Source organism: Sinohyriopsis cumingii, chromosome 5 (assembly GCF_028554795.1).
Source record: "Sinohyriopsis cumingii isolate HCF-2022 chromosome 5, ASM2855479v2, whole genome shotgun sequence".
Taxonomy (NCBI): domain Eukaryota; kingdom Metazoa; phylum Mollusca; class Bivalvia; order Unionida; family Unionidae; genus Sinohyriopsis; species Sinohyriopsis cumingii.
This window is the reverse complement of record NC_142965.1, coordinates 6,695,568-6,714,744: the sequence shown is the minus strand read 5'-3', so window position 1 is coordinate 6,714,744 and position 19,177 is coordinate 6,695,568. Positions and strand designations below refer to the sequence as shown.

General features: G+C 40.1%; 1 protein-coding gene across 2 annotated transcripts in view; it reads right to left on the bottom strand.

Moving 5' to 3' along the window:
• Positions 1-9,480, bottom strand: part of LOC149798572 (filamin-B-like) — a 198,825-nt gene extending 189,345 nt beyond the window's left edge. The window contains exon 1 of one of the 2 annotated variants that reach the window (XM_089957384.1): positions 8,847-9,480. In XM_089957384.1, the coding sequence (XP_089813510.1) occupies positions 8,847-9,162 (316 nt within the window). In that variant the 5' untranslated portion in view covers positions 9,163-9,480. The remainder of the gene's footprint in view (positions 1-8,846) is intronic. The other variant, XM_089957385.1, reaches the window with a different exon arrangement.
• Between the last annotated feature and the right edge of the window lie 9,697 nt (positions 9,481-19,177).

Below are 19,177 nucleotides of genomic sequence, written 5' to 3'. Positions count from 1 at the left end.
CATTCTATTTTTTAAAACCTGCACACCTGTGCTATTAGGCCAGCTCTGTTTATCAGATCACTGTACTCCAATCCAATCAGTCACTTCAACAGGGGACTTGCTGTTACCTACTGCTGCTAATATGAATGTAACCAGTTGTTGTGTTTGGAGGGGGTGTGGGGAATTCATAGTTCTAAACATTCAAAATTTTAATTCTGATTTCAGAGAGTATTCTCATCGTTATACTTCCTGATCACAATCTGATATATGTTAAACACATGTATTTAAAGACAAGAATACTGCACTTCTACTTTGACTCCATCTTAGCTACACGTAACCAGGGACTTTTGATCAGTCTTCATGCAGCACCAATGTGGAATGAAGTTGTAGACAACCATTTGTTAAAGAAGATGCGGTGTCTCTATCCTTTCAAACATTTCAGAAAACCAGTATGAGATTGAAATGTTGGGAAAGAGAGACTACAATAAAGACTAGAGGTATAATTACAGTATACTAAACCAGAGCAACTACCTTCAAGTACGCTAGAGCAAGTACAGTAATAGTAATAATGCTAGTCATAACTGCTAGTACAATACATGACTGTAGCTGGTACATTATAGAATACTACAGCTAGTACATTACAGTGTACTAGACTACAGCAAGTGCAGTACAGTGTACTAGACCACAGTTAGTACATTACTGTGTACCAGACTATAACTAGTGCATTACAGTGTACTAGACTACAGCTAGTGCATTACAGGGTACTAGACTACAAATAGTACATTCCAGCTTACCAGACTACAGTTAGTACATTACAGTGTACTGGACTAAAAATAGTGCATTACAGTGTACTAGACTACAGCTAGCACATTCCAATGTACTAGACTACAGTTAGTACATTACTGTGTACTAGACAACAGCTAGTACATTACAGTGTACTAGACTACAGTTAGTGCATTACTGTGTACTAGACTACAGCTAGTACATTCCAGTGTACTAGACTACAGTTAGTATACTACAGTGTACTATACCAAATATAGCACATTACAGTGTAACAGACTACAGCTAGCACATTCCAGTGTACTAGGCTACAGTTAGTACATTACTGTGTACTAGACTACAGCTAGTACATTACAGTGTACTTGACTACAGTTAGTACATTACAGTGTACTAGACCAAAAATAGTACATTACAGTGTAATAGACGACAGCTAGTGCATTATAGTGTACTTGACTATAGCTAGTGCATTATTGTGTACTAGACTACAGCTACTACATTCCAGTGTACTAGACTACAGTTAGTACATTACAGAGTACTAGACTATAACTAGTGCTTTACAGTGTATTAGACTACAGCTAGTGCATTACAGTGTACTGGACTATAACTAGTACATTCCAGTGTACTAGACTACAGTTAGTACATTACTGTGTACCAGACTATAACTAGTGTATTACAGTGTACTAGACTACAGCTAGTGTATTACAGTGTACTAGACTACAGCTACTGCATTACAGTATACTAGACTACAGTTAGTACATTACTGTGTACTAGACTACTGCTAGTACATTACTGTGTACTAGACTACAGTTAGTACATTCCAGTGTACTAGACTACTGTTAGTACATTATAGTGTACTAGACTATAACTAGTGCATTACAGTGTACTAGACTACAGCTAGTGCATTACTGTGTATTGGACTACAGCTAGTACATTACTGTGTACTAAACTAGAGCTAGTAGATTCCAGTGTACTAAACTAGAGCTAGTACATTTCAGTGTACTAGACTACAGTTAGTACATTACAGTGTACTAGACTACAGCTAGTGCATTACAGTGTACTAGACTACAGCTAGTACATTAATGTGTACTAGACTACAGCTAGTACATTAATGTGTACTAGACTACAGATAGTACATTAATGTGTACTACACTACAGCTAGTACACTGCAGTATATCAGTCTACAGCTAGTGCATTACAGTGTACTAGACTACAGCTAGTAGACTACTAGACTACAGTTAGTACATTACTGTGTACTAGACTACTGCTAGTACATTACTGTGTACTAGACTACAGTTAGTACATTCCAGTCTAGTACACTGTAATGTACTAACTGTAGTCTAGTACACTGAAATGTACTAGCTCTAGTTTAGTACACTGGAATCTACTAGCTCTAGTTTAGTACACAGTAATGCACTAGCTGTAGTCCAATACACAGTAATGCACTAGCTGTAGTCTAGTACACTGTAATGCACTAGTTATAGTCTAGTACACTATAATGTACTAACAGTAGTCTAGTACACTGGAATGTACTAACTGTAGTCTAGTACACAGTAATGTACTAGCAGTAGTCTAGTACACTGTAGTGTACTAGACTACAGCTAGTACATTACAGTGTACTAGACTATTGCTAGTACATTAGAGTATACCAGTCTACAGCAAGTACATTACACTGCAGTAGACTACAGCTACTACAATACATTATACCAGTCTACAGCTAGTACATTACAGTGTACTAGACTACAACTAGTACATTACAGTGTACTAGACTAAAGCTAGTACATCACAGTGTTGCAGACTATGGCTAGTACATTACAGTATACCAGTCTACAGCTAGTACATTATACCAGACTACAGCTAGTGCATTATACCAGACTACAGCTTGTGCATTATACCAGACTACAGCTAGTGCATTATACCAGACTATAGCTAGTGCATTATACCAGACTATAGCTAATGCATTATACTAGACTACAGCTAGTGCATTATACTACACTACAGCTAGTGCATTATACCAGACTAGAGCTAGTGCATTATACTAGACTGTAGCTAATGCATTATACTAGACTACAGCTAGTGCATTATACATGTACTAGACTATAGCTAGTGCATTATACTAGACTACAGCTAGTGCAATGTACTAGACTATAGCTAGTGCATTATAGTATTCCAGAGCTAGTGCATTATAGTGTTCCAGAACTAGTGCATTATAGTATTCCATAGCTAGTGCTTTATACCAGACTACAGCTAGTGCATTATACTAGACTACAGCTAGAGCATTATACTAGACTACAGCTAGTGCATTATACTAGACTACAGCTAGTGCATTATACTAGACTACAGCTAGAGCATTATACTAGACTACAGCTAGTGCATTATACTAGACTACAGCTAGGGCATTATACTAGACTACAGCTAGTGCATTATACTAGACTACAGCTAGTGCATTATACTAGACTACAGCTAGGGCATTATACTAGACTACAGCTAGTGCATTATACTAGACTACAGCTAGTGCATTATACTAGACTACAGCTAGGGCATTATACTAGACTACAGCTAGTGCATTATACTAGACTACAGCTAGTGCATTATAGTATTCCAGAGCTAATGCTTTATAGCATTAAAGAGCTAGTGCATTATAGTATTCCATAGCTAGTGCATTATACTAGACTACAGTTAGTGCATTATAATACTCCAGAGCTAGTGCATTATTGTATTCCAGAGCTAGTACATTATAGTATTTCAGAGCTAGTGCATTACAGTATTTCAGAGCTAGTGCATTATAGTATTCCAGAGCTAGTGCTTTATACTAGAATACAGCCAAATGTACAGTGTATCCCTTTGGGGTAAAAGACAGAGTAAAAAATCCCCTTGGTGTCAGAATTGGGGATCAGACTGAGTAAAACACAAACTCTGGTATCAAAACTGGGGTCAATTAAAATTTTGGAGGGTCCCTGAAGCACAAATGAGGGTAAAGGAAAACACTGCATGCAGTAAATTATGGTATACTGAACCAGAGCTTGTACATTATACTAGATGATAGTACATTATGCTATACCAAACATGAGCCAATTCATTATAGTAAACTTTATCTAGTACATTATACTAAAGATACATATAGTATATTACTGTATACTATACCAGAGCTAGTACATTATAGTATATTGTGCTACAGTTCCTGCATTGCAGTATATAATACTACAGCTAGTATATTACAATATATTTTCCTACAGTTAGCGCATTACAGTATGCTGGGTTAGAGCTAATGCATTATGCTGTGCACAGCTAGTACATTACAGCATACTAAATTAGAGCTAATGCGTTACACTGTAGTTAGCTAGTACATTACAGCATACTAAATTAGAGCTAATGCATTACACTGTACTTAGCTAGTACATTACAGCATACTAAAATTTGAGCTAATGCATTATGCTGTACTTAGCTAGTACATTACAGCATACTAAATTTGAGCTAATGCATTACACTGTACTTAGCTAGTACGTTACAGCATACTAAATTAGAGCTAATGCATTACACTGTAGTTAGCTAGTACATTACAGCATACTAAATTAGAGCTAATGCGTTACACTGTACTTAGCTAGTACATTACAGCATGCTAAATTAGAGCTAATGCATTACACTCTACTTAGCTAGTACATTACAGCATGCTAAATTAGAGCTAATGCATTACACTGTACTTAGCTAGTACATTACAGCATACTAAATTAGAGCTAATGCGTTACACTGTACTTAGCTAGTACATTACAGCATACTAAATTAGAGCTAATGCATTACACTGTACTTAGCTAGTACTTTACAGCATGCTAAATTAGAGCTAATGCATTACACTGTACTTAGCTAGTACATTACAGCATGCTAAATTAGAGCTAATGCATTACACTGTACTTAGCTAGTACATTACAGCATGCTAAATTAGAGCTAATGCATTACACTGTATTTGGCTAGTTCATTACAGTATGTTCGATTACAGCTATTGCATTATACTGTTCTAGTTTAACAAGAAGTCATCGATCCACAAACTCAAACTATCAATTAGCAGCCGTCAATTATTATGAACTCTAACAGACCACTAGCAAATCTATCACAAGATACACAAAGACCACCACACAATGACACAATCTCATAGACAAGGTACATAAAGATTATCACACAATGACACAATCTCATAGGCAAGGTACACAAAGACCATCACACAATGTCACAATCTCATAGACAAGGTACACAAAGACCATCACACAACCATACAATCTCATAGACACCTACTGTGTTTAAGCTTGCCTGTCAAAGTGGATTCATTTTACCCATATGTTTACATACCAAGAGGGTTCCCAACATGTAACAGGTATAAATTCAATTAGCTCAGGGATTATTCCAGGAATACAATTTACAGTCCACCTTTCCAGGAACTGGGATTTTTTATTTCCATCACAAAATGAGTATTTTGAGGCATTTTTAAGAAACTGGCTTACGGTTTGTAACATATTGTTCAGTATATTTAATCTGTATTGTTATGTATATTTAATCTGTATTGTTCTGTATATTTAATCTGTATTGTTCAGTATATTTAATCTGTACTGTTCTGTATATTTAATCTGTATTGTTCTGTATATTTAATCTGTATTGTTCAGTATATTTAATCTGTATTGTTCAGTATATTTAATCTGTATTGTTCAGCATATTTAATCTGTATTGTTCTGTATATTTAATCTGTATTGTTCAGTATATTTATTCTGTATTGTTCAGTATATTTAATCTGTATTGTTCTGTTAGGTTTTTTTCTCCATGAATATATATGTAAAATTGTATACTGGACTTGACCTTGTCCAAAATCAAGGTCATATTGTACCTAACCATTAACTCTCAATTTGGTAAACGAATAATAAGCAGTTAATATTTCTCCATTTATCTGGGTCTGTGTCTAGGTCATTCATATTCTCTATGGAATGACCTGTGGTATCTGCTGTTTACCACATTTTTTTATATAATTTTAGTAACAGATCTTGTCTTGTTTACAACTTATATTTGTCTGAAAATGACCTTTTGTACTACATCATGGCTCTTCTTTTGTGTCTTAGTTTTTTAATAAAATCTTATTTACTTGAAAAATTATTCTTTTCTGCTTTAACATCTTGCAGCAGAATCATCTGCACTTTTGTGTTCAGTATTTGATTTGGGTAGAATTATTTATTCAAATTATTCTTCACTGGAAATACAAAGTGCTCTTAAATAATATTCTGGGACAGAACACTAATGTGAAATTATAGTGGATTCAGACAAGGAAGACATTTTGGATTATATTATTACGATTAATTAGAAGACTGTCAGTACATCATCACACTTCAGGCTACTGGTAAATTAATACATTTTAAGACTTACAGGCATATTGATACCTTTAGTGCTGGATCTTATTTCAAACACCTCTGAAATTTAATTAGAATTTTATTCATCAGGATTGATAATAGATGTTTTTGGACTATTTGTGATTTAATTTCCAATACTGTAAGTTCTTTTCAAATTTTAAATTTGTATTATAGGGAAAGTGTGTGTTTGTGTGATTTAGATTTTTAACATACCTTTAACAATTTTCCAGTAATATCGCTATGATGTCTACAGTGTGGCAGCTTAAATTGATGTCTAGCACTGAGGCATCATGTCTCAGACATGTAGCATCATGTCCCACCCAGTCACATTATCCTGACACCAGGCCGACCAGTCCTAACACTAACCTCTTAATGTTGAGTGCATAGTGCTGCAGCTATTAGTACCATTTTTAGAAGTCTTTGGTATGACTCTGTCAGGGTTCGAACCCATGACCTCCCGCATCCAGGGCAGATGCTCTAACCACTAGGCCACCAAAGCGGTCTTGTGTTCTAAGGAAATAAATTATTTGTTGAATTTTTTAGCTTGTTGGTTTTTGCTCTTTTCTATTATTTTGTTCAAGCCAATAAGTAATAATATTTACCGGGCAGACACAAGTCAAGAAACAAGCATACAGAACACTGTTAAAAACCATATTCCATTTTCAATCAAAATGTATAAAACAGAATAATAGTCACAAGGTCTTTTAGAATATCACACTTGACCAAGAATACCAGGCCAAGTATAAGCACTTCAGAGCACAAACTGTGTGTTACTAACCATTACCAATATTTACAGTCAAATACCCATACAAATGAATACAACTGGTCTAAAGCACAACAAGCTCTACAGATTTTATAAAATTTAATATTTCATTAGCATTTTAATAACCCCACATGAAAATATGCAAGAAAATTAGTCTATTCTGAACTTACTGTATGTACTCATTTATAACTGCACAAATATCTGCTACTGCATAATGCGATAGCAGGTCTGGTTCTGTGTAGTTTTGTAAGAAGTGATCAGTAGAATTAACAACATAAACCCTGATAGGCAGGCGCATTATGATATGGAAGATTAAGATCTATATGTGTATATGATTTAGACTTTTAACACAGCTTTAACATATCGCTAATATGTCTGCAATGTGGCAGTTTATAGTGATGTCCAGCACTAGAGCATCATACCGCAGACATGTAGCATTATGCCCCATGCAGTCACGTTATCCTGACGCCAGGCCAACCAGTCCTAATACTAACTGCTTAATGCTAAGCGCCTAGCGAGGCAGCTGTTAGTACCATCTTTTTTATAAGTCTTTGGTATGACTCGGCCAGGGTTTGAACCCGTAACTGCCCGCATCTGAGTCAGATGCTCTAACCACTAGGCCACAGGAGCAGTCAATCTATTTGGTCAGTGTTAGCCTATTTTGTTAAAGAAACTTGCCCTACTTCAACAGACTCTGGCATTTCTTTGCTACCATCATGTTTCAACCAATTAAAGTCTATGTCACTAGAACTTAAGATATCAGAGTAAGCGGGGCTGGTGCCAGCTACGTGCAAACATTGCACTAGCACATGGAGCAATTTTCAGAGGGGGGTCACATATCAGAATTGTTGTTGTTGTTATTATAGTGTTTAACGCTATTTTTCAGCACAAGATAGGCTATACATGGCAGCCAGTATTGATGGTGGAGTAAGAACCCGGAAACCCCCCCGGAAAGAACCACTGACCCACGAGAAGGTACTGGCAAGCTTTCTCACATACCCACATTGGCCAAATCCGAGACTCGAACCCACACAGACAGAGGTGAGATGGCACTGATCTGTAATGGTGAGCACTTTAGACCACTCAGCCACTTGGGGCCCCCAAATCGCATAAAAATAAATGGGTATGCAAAAATCAGAAAAGAAAGCTAAATGAAACAAAACCTTCGTTTTTTCTTCATATGCAATTTTTTTTTGCATTTTGATCATAGCTAACATGTTTCTTATGAGCTTTCTTATCAGTAAATATTTTAATGATTGTTTTCACACTGCACACTTTTAATGTTTTGTATAGGCTCTAAGAGTAAATGCAGTCCAACTAAAGATAATCAGTGGAACAGTGCCAATTATGTAAGCTATTACTGATCATTTGGATTTTTGTTCCTCTGTCTGTCAACCAGGGTACACTCTACACAACACTACTTTTACTAGCAGTAAGATAGTGCACCCACCCACATCAGGGTGGACGGCTTATGCATTGTAGGAGTAAGGTGCGGATGACAGGTATAAGGAGTGGTCAGGTGAATTACAGGTGTAATTACATTCTTCTTCAGCATGAAACCTGATACTCAGTTTGCATTATAAAGCAAATTCAATTTACTGTGGTATGCATATTTGTTATGAACTTCTTCTGAGGTATTTTTGGGGGCGTACATTTTTCTAGGTATATCTGAGAGTGTAATTTATGGTTGCTTTTGTTTTGGGTGGTAGTAAAATGGGACTCTAATTTGCCCATGTTGCATCATATTGTAAGCCCTTACCTCACACCCGCCCCCTTATGTTTCCTTTTCTGGCTAAAAGCAGACATGATAAGCAGGCCATTAATTTAACATAATCCAATAATTAGCAAGTACAAATTAATGTAAGCAGTTTAAATATACAAAGATGACCAAACGTCACCTGTACATTTAAGCAAGTTTAAATAACTATCTACCTGAGACTTACCTATATTAACAAGGCGAATATTGTCATTTGCTATGGCGCTAAGTGCAAGAGCTACATTTTCCAGTTCCTGATGCGGGTTTCTTGGAGTTTGTATCACTCGGCCTGGACTTTTTCCTTGCAAAACTGTTATCAAAGCACAGAGTTTTACTCCATTCTCGAAATCCTTCTCAAAATCTGTGATAGCCATGTTCTTTGGCCGAAGCTGTTCATTTACCCAGTTTCTGAATGTGTTTTCCTGGATCAGGACCCACTTGTCTGCAACCCCTGCTGAAGCTGCGTGCCCCTCTCGGGACCTAGCACTAGCACGGGCATCCATGTTGTCAGCCTAAGAAATGTCAATCACAATAAACTGCGCTGTGATTCGAATGTTAATATGTATGTAAGATCCAACAACAAAGCTGTATTAACCCAATGGAAAACCTGTTATACAATTGAAAAAAAAATAAACTCCAAATTAAGGTCCGGTTGTATTTCCACGCTGATACACACCCTTAGAACAAGCCTGATTTCTTTTATACCCCGTGGTGCACCTGTGCCTTGACAGGAGAAATATGAACGTTTCTCCTGCTTGGGTGTGCCTCAGTGCTCAGGTATATATGAAACTCGCAGATGAAAGCCCAGTATTTGCTAGAACGAGTTTGGGTCACATATGCTAAAAACCGGTTTACCTTGAAAATCTGATGAGCCAAAATTAGCGCAGGTGCGACATGTTGATTTGACGTCACAAAAGTATTACAGGGGCGCTCACCTGAAAAATTTACATGGTACGCTGATTGTGCGGTGATAAAGAGGTATTTTATCTCGATTGTGCGATGATAATGAAGTATTTCATCTAATTCTTCTCGAAGCTATCTATTAATTTAAGATGTACTGTTTACCCTCGTCGAAAACAGAATGCAGTGAAAACAAAACTAATATTCAATTCTTAAATGGATTAAGAAAATGATTCCATCGCTTGTTAAATAGTTCAGTTTTTATACTTTAGCTGGTTTTTTTTTTGGGGGGGGGGGAGACGCTGAGGGAACTTTTGCTTTTTTGTAAGGGGCGGATTTTATATTAAAAATATGACAATTGTTTATTGCCAGGTTGAAACCAGTGTAATATTAATAAGTATATGGTATATTAAACATAATGAATGAACTGCAAGCACCGTTGAGAGGGTTCGAGGCGCCCGCCAAGTTATTAAGTGGTGCCCATATATTGCATCAGAGAACATGTATTAGGTCTGCTCCCTCCACCAACAAAACTAGTAGGTGTTGTATAAAGACCTGCACCCGTTAAATCAAGGTAAAGGTGAGATGATATGAAAATTTCAGCTGCAAAAGTAACCCCCAACTAAGCGTTCTACGCCTGGCGCCCAGGGCAGGGCATTTGACCTATCGCCATTTATCAGTCACGCTAACCTGTTAACCAATCAGCCAGTGTAAGGGACACACTTCCAGCCATTGCATTCATCAGCAGTTTTTCTGCGACGAGCTGGATGTTGCGATAACGAATATTTCTAAATTTTGCAACAGTTTGTCAGTTTTTCGATTGAGTATCATGAAAACGAGTGAACAGGGACTTTGTAATTTTGACAGTCGATATATATATATATATATAGAGAGAGAGAGAGAGAGAGACAGAGAGAGAGAGAGAGAGAGTCTAAATGGAGAAGTCACATTTATTCCATTCCCGAAAACTAGACCAAGCCTGGATGGATTAAAGCGTGTGGTCGCTTGAATTTAACACACTGGATGGCAGTGACTGTTTGTTTATACAAAAGTATGTAGAAATGCATGTTCCTCGCTAATTTGAAGATCACAACAAAAAACGAAATATATGAAAATATAAGTAAAATAACAAAAAGAAAAAGGAATTTGAAAAAAAATCTTATAAAATGAACATGTCGAGAATATGGACGGAGGGCTTTGTTACGCGTGGTTTTTCTTCAGTTCGGACCCTGGACCCGGGATTTCGTTATTGTCTAGTTTGAACATTTACATTTTAACGTTGGTTAATTAATTCCCAAAATTAATTTATTATTGTCTTTCAGTCCTTGAGCTCAAAGTAGTGTGGGTAATACAAAAAAACAATGGTTTCAGATATTTATCTTTCGATATATTAAGCATGCATCTACATGTTTGCATCAAAACATATAAGTAGTAAATGGGGTGAGAAAAGCGACAATGGGAATTAGCATTACAGAGACCCCTGGGTCAGATTAGCGACAATGGAAATTTAACATGGCGAAAAATCGTGGGTCAGATTAGCGACAAGGGAAATTAACATGGGAATAAATCGTGGGTCACTCTAGCGACAAGGGGAATTTAACATGGAACTATAGTGTGGGTCTGTCTAGCGACAAGGGGAAATTAACATGGGGAATAGAGTTTGGGCTTTTGGGATTTTTTTTTTTTTTAAATTTAAATTTAAATTTAAATTTAAAAAAGGGGTAGGCAATGGAAAGGCTATCTCTTTTCGAGAAATATGGCTGGCCCTGAAAAGGGCCTTTGGGTTTATGTTAATGTATTCATTAACATAAATGGTACCGCATTGGTCTTCTTCTTGTCCTTAGGCTACGTCTCACTGTTGGTCCGTAAATCAGCACTCTTTTCAGGCATCCTTGTCTTTCAACGTAGATCCTACGTATCCACAGGCTGGTGTTTGTCCTGTGGACAACGGTCCACTTGGATCAGACATACATGAGCATGTCCGTCCTAAACATCATGGAAGACACAAGCGTAGAAGATTGCACATCGGTCCACATCTTGAAGCGACGAGAACAAGTGAATCAATGCAGTGAACTGCGCTTATTTATAGGTACAGGAAGGATTGAAACGGATTGAATTCATTCACCAATCCGAACACGCGTTACAAAATTCAGTCAGCTCGCATCCAATCCGAAGAGAGCAGTCTGTGACGTCACGTGGTCTATATAGATTCGTTAGCGCTTGTGTGCAGTCAATCTATGCGACAGTGATTCAACATGACGGAAACTCAGAAATCGGTCCATTGGGGTGCACCAGCAGGGGAGACTGCCCAAGGGAACCCGGACTTACTTTCAGAAGAGGTACATTGGGATTTTATGGATTTTCTTACCTCGCAAGAATTTGTTCCGGAACCTTCGTTACCTTCTTCATTACCGCAAGTGGAGAATTTTAGACAGAGACAGAAAGAAGAATTGAAGAAATTTATGCAACGACAAAAGGAAGCGGAACAAGCTTTTCTCCTACAGCAACAGCAACAGCAACAAGAAGAGGTAAGAAAAAAACAACAGCAACAACAGCAAGAAGAAGTAGCAGCAAAGAAACAAGAGGGTGAAAATCAAACGGCTACGGTACTGTTGTACATTTTAGCGGAGTTAAGAAGTCTCAGACTTCTTTATCACGACCGAAGAGAATACGACCTTCCCGAGCTAAACACGCCAACCCTGTGACTAAGCCTGTCCTACCACCCTTAGTGATTTCAACCCAATCATCAGAAATAGGCCTTGGCCGTGGCAAAGGCTTAAGGCAGTTAAAGTTGATTGGTTAAACTCACTCCTACACCATAAAGAAAAAGGCCCTTTTCAGGGCCACCCACATTTCTCGAAAAGAAATACAATTTCAATTTGCCAATAACTCAAAAATAAACCCCACCCATTTTACCCTTATAGTACGTGTCTGTGTACGAGTGCTTGAGTGTAGCTTCTTATTTTAAAATCAAAACTCAGACACTTACCTTATATCATTCATGTATTCTTTTATCCATTTTTTACAATCCAATTCACAATTCACCACAGAACACTTTAAAAAGTTCTTACACTTCTTCTTTCTCATTATTTAGTCTCTCTGTTTTTTGAATTTCTTCACCGTTTTTTCCTCATTTTCTTCCCTTCTTCTTTTCTTCTCCTGTTTCTTTGCCTCTTTTAAATAGAATTGTCTTCTTTCTTCCTCTGAAGAATCCCTCTCTTCTTTCGAAGAATCCCTCTCTTCTTCTGAAGAATCCTTCTTTTCTTCTGACTCCTCTTGTTTCTTTTTTGGGCAATCTGGAGACCAATGTCCTTTTTCTTTACAATAATAACAGGTATCTTGACTTTTGTCTTTTTTAGCCCCTGTTTTTTTTTCTTTTTTGACGGTCTGGACACTCTGAAGACCAATGCCCTTTCTTCTGACAGATATAGCAAGTATCTTGACTTTTATCTCGAAAGGAAGGAGAGTAGTCCGTCGGCTGGTCTGAAGAGAATTTTCTAATGACCCCTCGCAAAGCTCTGACGAAACGTTCCATCTGGGTAGTCTCTTCCATCGTTGTGCTCGGCTTGAGAGTGAAATGAATAGTGAAAGGACAAGACACATACCCTTTTTATATACGCTGGTTTGCCAAGACTATAAATTAGTCTATGGTGTTTAAACTTGAGTCATTTGACGTTTTGCACTCAAGATGAAACGATCCCATTCATTCGAGAAGAAAGAAGAAGAATAAGAAAGTAAGAGGCAGAAACGTGATCTATCGCCTCGTACCAGGGCTGAAATCTTGGCACAAATTCATGCCAGTGATTTTGAAGAGGACATGAGTGAACCAGAATCCGAACCCTCTAAACCAAGTTCACCACCCTTAGTCAACCCTGAAAAGTACTATTCCATTCGAGAGACGGAAAAGCGCTCCTCTAGAAAATTTAGAACCACGGCTTACACCTACACGGTGAAGTTTAAAGATTTCAAGGCCGACGTACCCTTGGAGAAAGCAGAAGGGTTTATCACCGAGATGTGGGATTCTTTGCTCACCGCACTCAAGCGACAATATCAACCCAAAGAAGACGATCGCTTGACACTATCCATAGATCACGACGGTTTGAAATCCCTTGTTTGGATCGAGTTTAGCAGACCCGCAGAACTGACCCCTTCCAAAGTCATGGACAAGATACAACAGGTGCAACAATCTAATGACCAGTTTGACATCACCGATGGTAAAGCCACACTGAAAATGGCCCACGTCTCTCCTCCTCAAGGAACTGGATGCAAAAAGATGTTATTGGTGGACGACATTCGCAACACCAAAAAGAGTCTCGTCCGAATTAACAACCCTCAAGACCAGATGTGTTTATCCCGTGCCATCGTGGTGGGACGAACCTATGCCAACAAGAACGACACGGTAGAATGGAAAAGAACCTGAAAAACTATTCAACGATGCGACCGAGCCAAACAACGAAACGAAGCAGAACTCCTGTTACAACAAGCCGGACTGTCCAAAGACACACCCTGTGGCATTCCTGAGATGCAAAAATTGCAAGATGCCCTAGCTCCACGCTACACCTTGAAAGTGCACCCTCAAGAAATGCGTGGAACTCTCTTGTTTCGAGGCCAAGATTTTAAGGACGGAAAATACATTCATGTCTATCATCACGATGACCATTTCGATACCATTACCAGTATCACTGGATTCCTGGGATACAGTTATTATTGTGAGAAATGTGACTATGGTTATAACAATCGAGAGCAACACAAGCATTGTGGAATGAAATGACAAGGATGTTTGGCCTCTCCACCCTGTCTGAGCGAAGGACCAGTGCCTTGTTCGACTTGTTTGCGCACGTTTGTCAGTCCTACCTGTTACCAACAACATCTGAAGACGCAAGATTCACAGCAGAAATGTGCTTGTCAACTCTTGAGATTGTGCCCTACGTGTAGACAAGGCATACGTACCAATAGTACCAAGGCACACGTATGTTCAGGAAAAAAAAATGTCACATTTGTCACCGCATCGTGGACTTGGAACACCAATGCTACGTGCAAAAATACCAACCCCCACCAGAGAAAGAGGACGGTCACAAGAAGAAAAGCAATTTCATCTTTTTCGATTTCGAATGTATGGAAGAGACCGGCATTCACATTCCTAATTTCTGCGTGGCTCATCGAGCGTGCGAGAAGTGCATTCAAGAACCTATCTTCAGTCATTGCCCTCACTGCAGCAAGATTCCCGGAGGGCGTGAAAAAATCTTTCGGGGACCAAACACGTTAGCCGATTTTGCCCAATGGGTCTTAGACCCCATCGACAAGACGTGGAGCCAAGAGGACATCGAACGTTACGGAGATTGTCATCGTCATGCCACGGTGATGGCTCACAATTTCTCCGGATACGATGGACAGTTTCTTTTGAGGTACTATGCGGAACAAGGCACCGAGCGTCCTAAAGTCACTTTGAACGGAGCCAAAATCATTTTCATGCAAGTGGGACAAGTACAGTTTAAAGATTCGATGAGTTACTTGGCCATGCCTTTGAGTCGAATGCCTAAAACGTTTGGAATGACAGAAATGGCTAAAGGGTACTTTGCACACTTTTTCAATACGGAAGCCAATCAACATGCCGTTCTACCCCATTTACCTGAGGCTCACTATTACGACCCCGACAACATGCGTACCGAACAACGAGAAGCTTTCTACGCTTGGTACCAGGCTCATCCCTCTGACCCCTTCGACTTTCAGGAAGAAATGTTAAAGTATTGTCGTTCCGACGTGGACATTTTACGACGTTGCTGTGGAAAATTTCGAGAACTGTTCATGGAACACGGAGGGGTCGATCCTTTGAAAGAAGCTTGCACCATTGCCAAAGCGTGTTCCTTAGTGTACCGCCAACGATTCATGCCTGAAAACACCTGGCTGTCATCAGTCCTCAAACGACCCACTATGTCAAGCGTCAATACTCGGTCAAGGCCCTACGTTGGTTACATTACTTGTGCGACAAGGAAGACAAATGGATTCAGCATGCCCGCAACGGAGGAGGCGAAAAGACTTAGAAAACCCCAAGATCGTGTACGAGTTTAACGGTTGCTTATTTCACAGATGTCCCGTCTGTTACCCTGACCGTGACACTAAAAATCAGTTTTTGCAACGAACCATGGAAGACTTGTACTAGGACACTTGTCAGCGACGCCTAAAGTTAGAACAGCAAGGATACCAAGTGGTGGAAATGTGGGAACACGAGTACGATCACCGTATGAAAACCGATCCCGAGTTTAAACGCCTCGTGGAAAGTTACCAGTTCATGGACCCGCTGAACCCGAGGGATAGTTTGTACGGAGGAAGGACCAATGCCACCTGTTTGCTGTACCAAGCCGAGGAAGAGAAAGGAGAAGAAGTCAAATACTTGGACGTGTGTTCGCTGTATCCCTACGTGTGCAAATATTGTCGCTTTCCTGTAGGGCACCCGCAATTGTTGACGGAACACATCGACCTGAAAAACATTCGACAATACGAAGGCTTGATCAAGTGTAAAGTTTTGCCTCCCACGAACCTATACCATCCCGTCTTACCTCACCATTGTCAAGGCAAACTGATGTTTCCCTTGTGCCGTACTTGTGCCGAAACGTGCAACCAGGACCAACCTTGCCATCACAGCCAGGAAGAACGTGCCTTGACGGCAACCTGGGTCAGCGTGGAATTGTTCAAAGCTCTGGACATGGGATACCAACTGTTAGAAGTGTACGAAATTTGCCACTTTCCCAAGACACAACAATACCACAAGGGTGACCCTACTCAGAAAGGCATTTTCGCCGACTACGTGGATGCCTTTTTGAAACTGAAACAAGAAGCCAGCGGCTATCCTTCCTGGTGTCACACTCCCGAAGACCAAATACAATTCAAAGAGAAATACTACGCACAAGAAGGCATCTCTTTAGACCACATCGAAAAAAACGAAGGCAGGCGATCGTTTGCCAAAGTGATGTTAAATTGCTTGTGGGGTAAAATGGCACAACGACCGTGTTTACCCAAGACGGAATATTTGACAGAACCTTCCCGCTACTTCCAGATGATTCACGACAAAACCAAATACATGAAACACGTGGACGTCGTTCGAGAGGATTTGATCTTGGTCAATTATGAAGAAGATCTGGACTTTGTACAAGACGACCCTTTTGGAAATGTCATCATTGCGGCTTACGTGACAGCTCATGCTCGCTTAAAATTGTACGAAGCTTTAGAACTGTTAGAAGAACGCGTCCTGTACTTTGACACGGACAGTTGCATTTACATCCATCACCCGATTCAACAGCACCCTGACATCGAAGGAGACCGTTTAGGAGCCTGGACAGACGAGCATCCCGACGACAAGATTCTAAGTTTCGTCAGTGGTGGTCCCAAAAATTACGGCAACGAATACCGGGACAAACAAGGAGAAGTGCACACGACGTGCAAAGTGAAAGGACTGACTCTGAATCATCGTACCAGTCGAGTGGTCAACTTTGGGGTATTGAAAGAAGCCTTGCAATCGGGAGAGGATGGAAACTTTAAAGTGACCACCTATCAACCGAACAAGATTGTACGTTTACCCACTCACCACATCGTCAGTCGACCCTTGGAAAAAGTCTATCAAATTGTATACCAGAAGCGAGTGCGACTTCCCAATCACTTCACCTTACCGTACGGTCACGTCGGTATTGGTCTGTATATAAAAAGGAACCCTAGGCAAGATCGATAGTTCATTGTTCATTGAAGTAACTTACCATGTCGTTGACGAAGAAGAAACCAGATTGGTTAGGATTCAAATGTTGGACATCACCGAGACCAGGGTTTTGAGGCTTGGACACAAGAGGTGGCCCAGTATGCACGAGAGTTATTCAGGGAAAAAAGTTACTTTTCAACCCGCGTTAGTGACGGTGCCAGAAGAACCCGTCACCCAGGACGGGACTGTCGTGGACAGGCCTGAAAGACCCTTTCGGGAGGACACTTGTGTGACCTTACCCCTACTATAGAACTGGTTAGAACTTTACCCAAAACATGTTGTACAGACACTTGTGTTTATTCCACGTTCATGGTTATCATGTGCCTTTTATTCTTGTACTTAAGCCTTTGGCTTTTATGCATTTTTGTCTTTCGTATTCATGTTTGAAACATTCAATAAACGTGTTCTGAAAAAGTATATAAACTCTTGTCTTGTTTGTTTTTCGTGTCACAAGTGACATTTCTCACACCATGGCTACCTCTGCTGTCTCTGCTCCCTCTTCCTCTACTGTCAAAGTAATCGACGAACACTTAGATCGTGCCAGTTGGGAGGCTTTGTATCTTCGCCATCCCTTTAACATGCTCATTGCTGGACCTAGCGGTTCAGGCAAAACCGAATTCGTCAAACGTTTGATCGAACATAAACATCATTTGATCGATCGACCCCCTCAACGAATCGTGTGGTGTTACAAAGAGTGGCAATCGGTGTACAGCCTCTTGCGAGAAAGTCAAGGCGATTCCATCGTGTTTGTGGAAGGCATTCCTAAAGAAGACGACGGCATCGTCTCTGACTCCCGTCTAACCCATTTGGTCATTTTCGACGACATGTTAGGAGAAGACGAAGAAGAAATTAAACTGTGGTTCACGCGCAAAGGGCATCACCGTAATGCCAGTGTCGTTTACATCACCCAAAATTTGTTTCAACAAAGTAAAGCCCATCACACCATCAGTCTCAATGCGCATTACGTGGTCTTGCTTAAAAGCCCTCGAGATAAATCGCAAGTGCAAGTCTTAGCCAAACAGTTAGGAACGCCTTGGCTGACTCAGGCGTACGACGATGCCACTCAAACTCCACACGCCTATTTACTCGTCGATTTGAAACCTACGACTCCCGAGGATTTGCGATTTCGTACCCACTTGTTTCACCACTGGTGCCAAGACGGAGGGCCTGTCCTGTACACGTCTCCGTCCTCGACTTCATTTCACTCCCCATAAAAAAATCTATAAAAACCTCAGACCCTTTTTCGTCTGTCTCACACAGTGTGAACATGACGTCCCTTCAGTCGCATCTTCCCGTCAAATTGATTCGTGCCTTGTATGGCATCAGTCGAGAAAAAGATCCACAAACACGAGCTCGTGTCTTAGAAGCTAGTCTCAAAGAAGTCTTACGATGGTTCACGGTGACGGCACGTCAATTACTCCAAGGAATCATTCAGATTCCTCATCAAACCCAACGCTTTTTCGATCGAAACAAAGTCGCTTTGGTCCAACTGGCCGATCCCCGCATCGACACTCAAACCAAAAAACAAATCATTTTGAAACCTGGAGGGAACGGTACTCTAGGAGGGGTCATCATTCGCTCACTCTTAAGATGGGATCCTAATACCCCCCAAAGTTATCCCCAAGACAAAAGTCCAACGAAGCCCCAAGAAGAAAAAGAAAAAGACCAGGTCCCCAAGAAGAATAACTTCTCCAGTGGCAGGACCCTCCTCTGACCAGACACCACCACCACCCCGGAAAAAGAAAAGAAGCCCCCAGAAAAACAAAAGTCCACAGAAAACTAGTCGCAAGAGAGGAACTTCGGCCAGGACGCAACCTTACACTCGCAAACCACTACCTGCCACGGCGGTGACTGCGTCTCCGGCAGCTTCA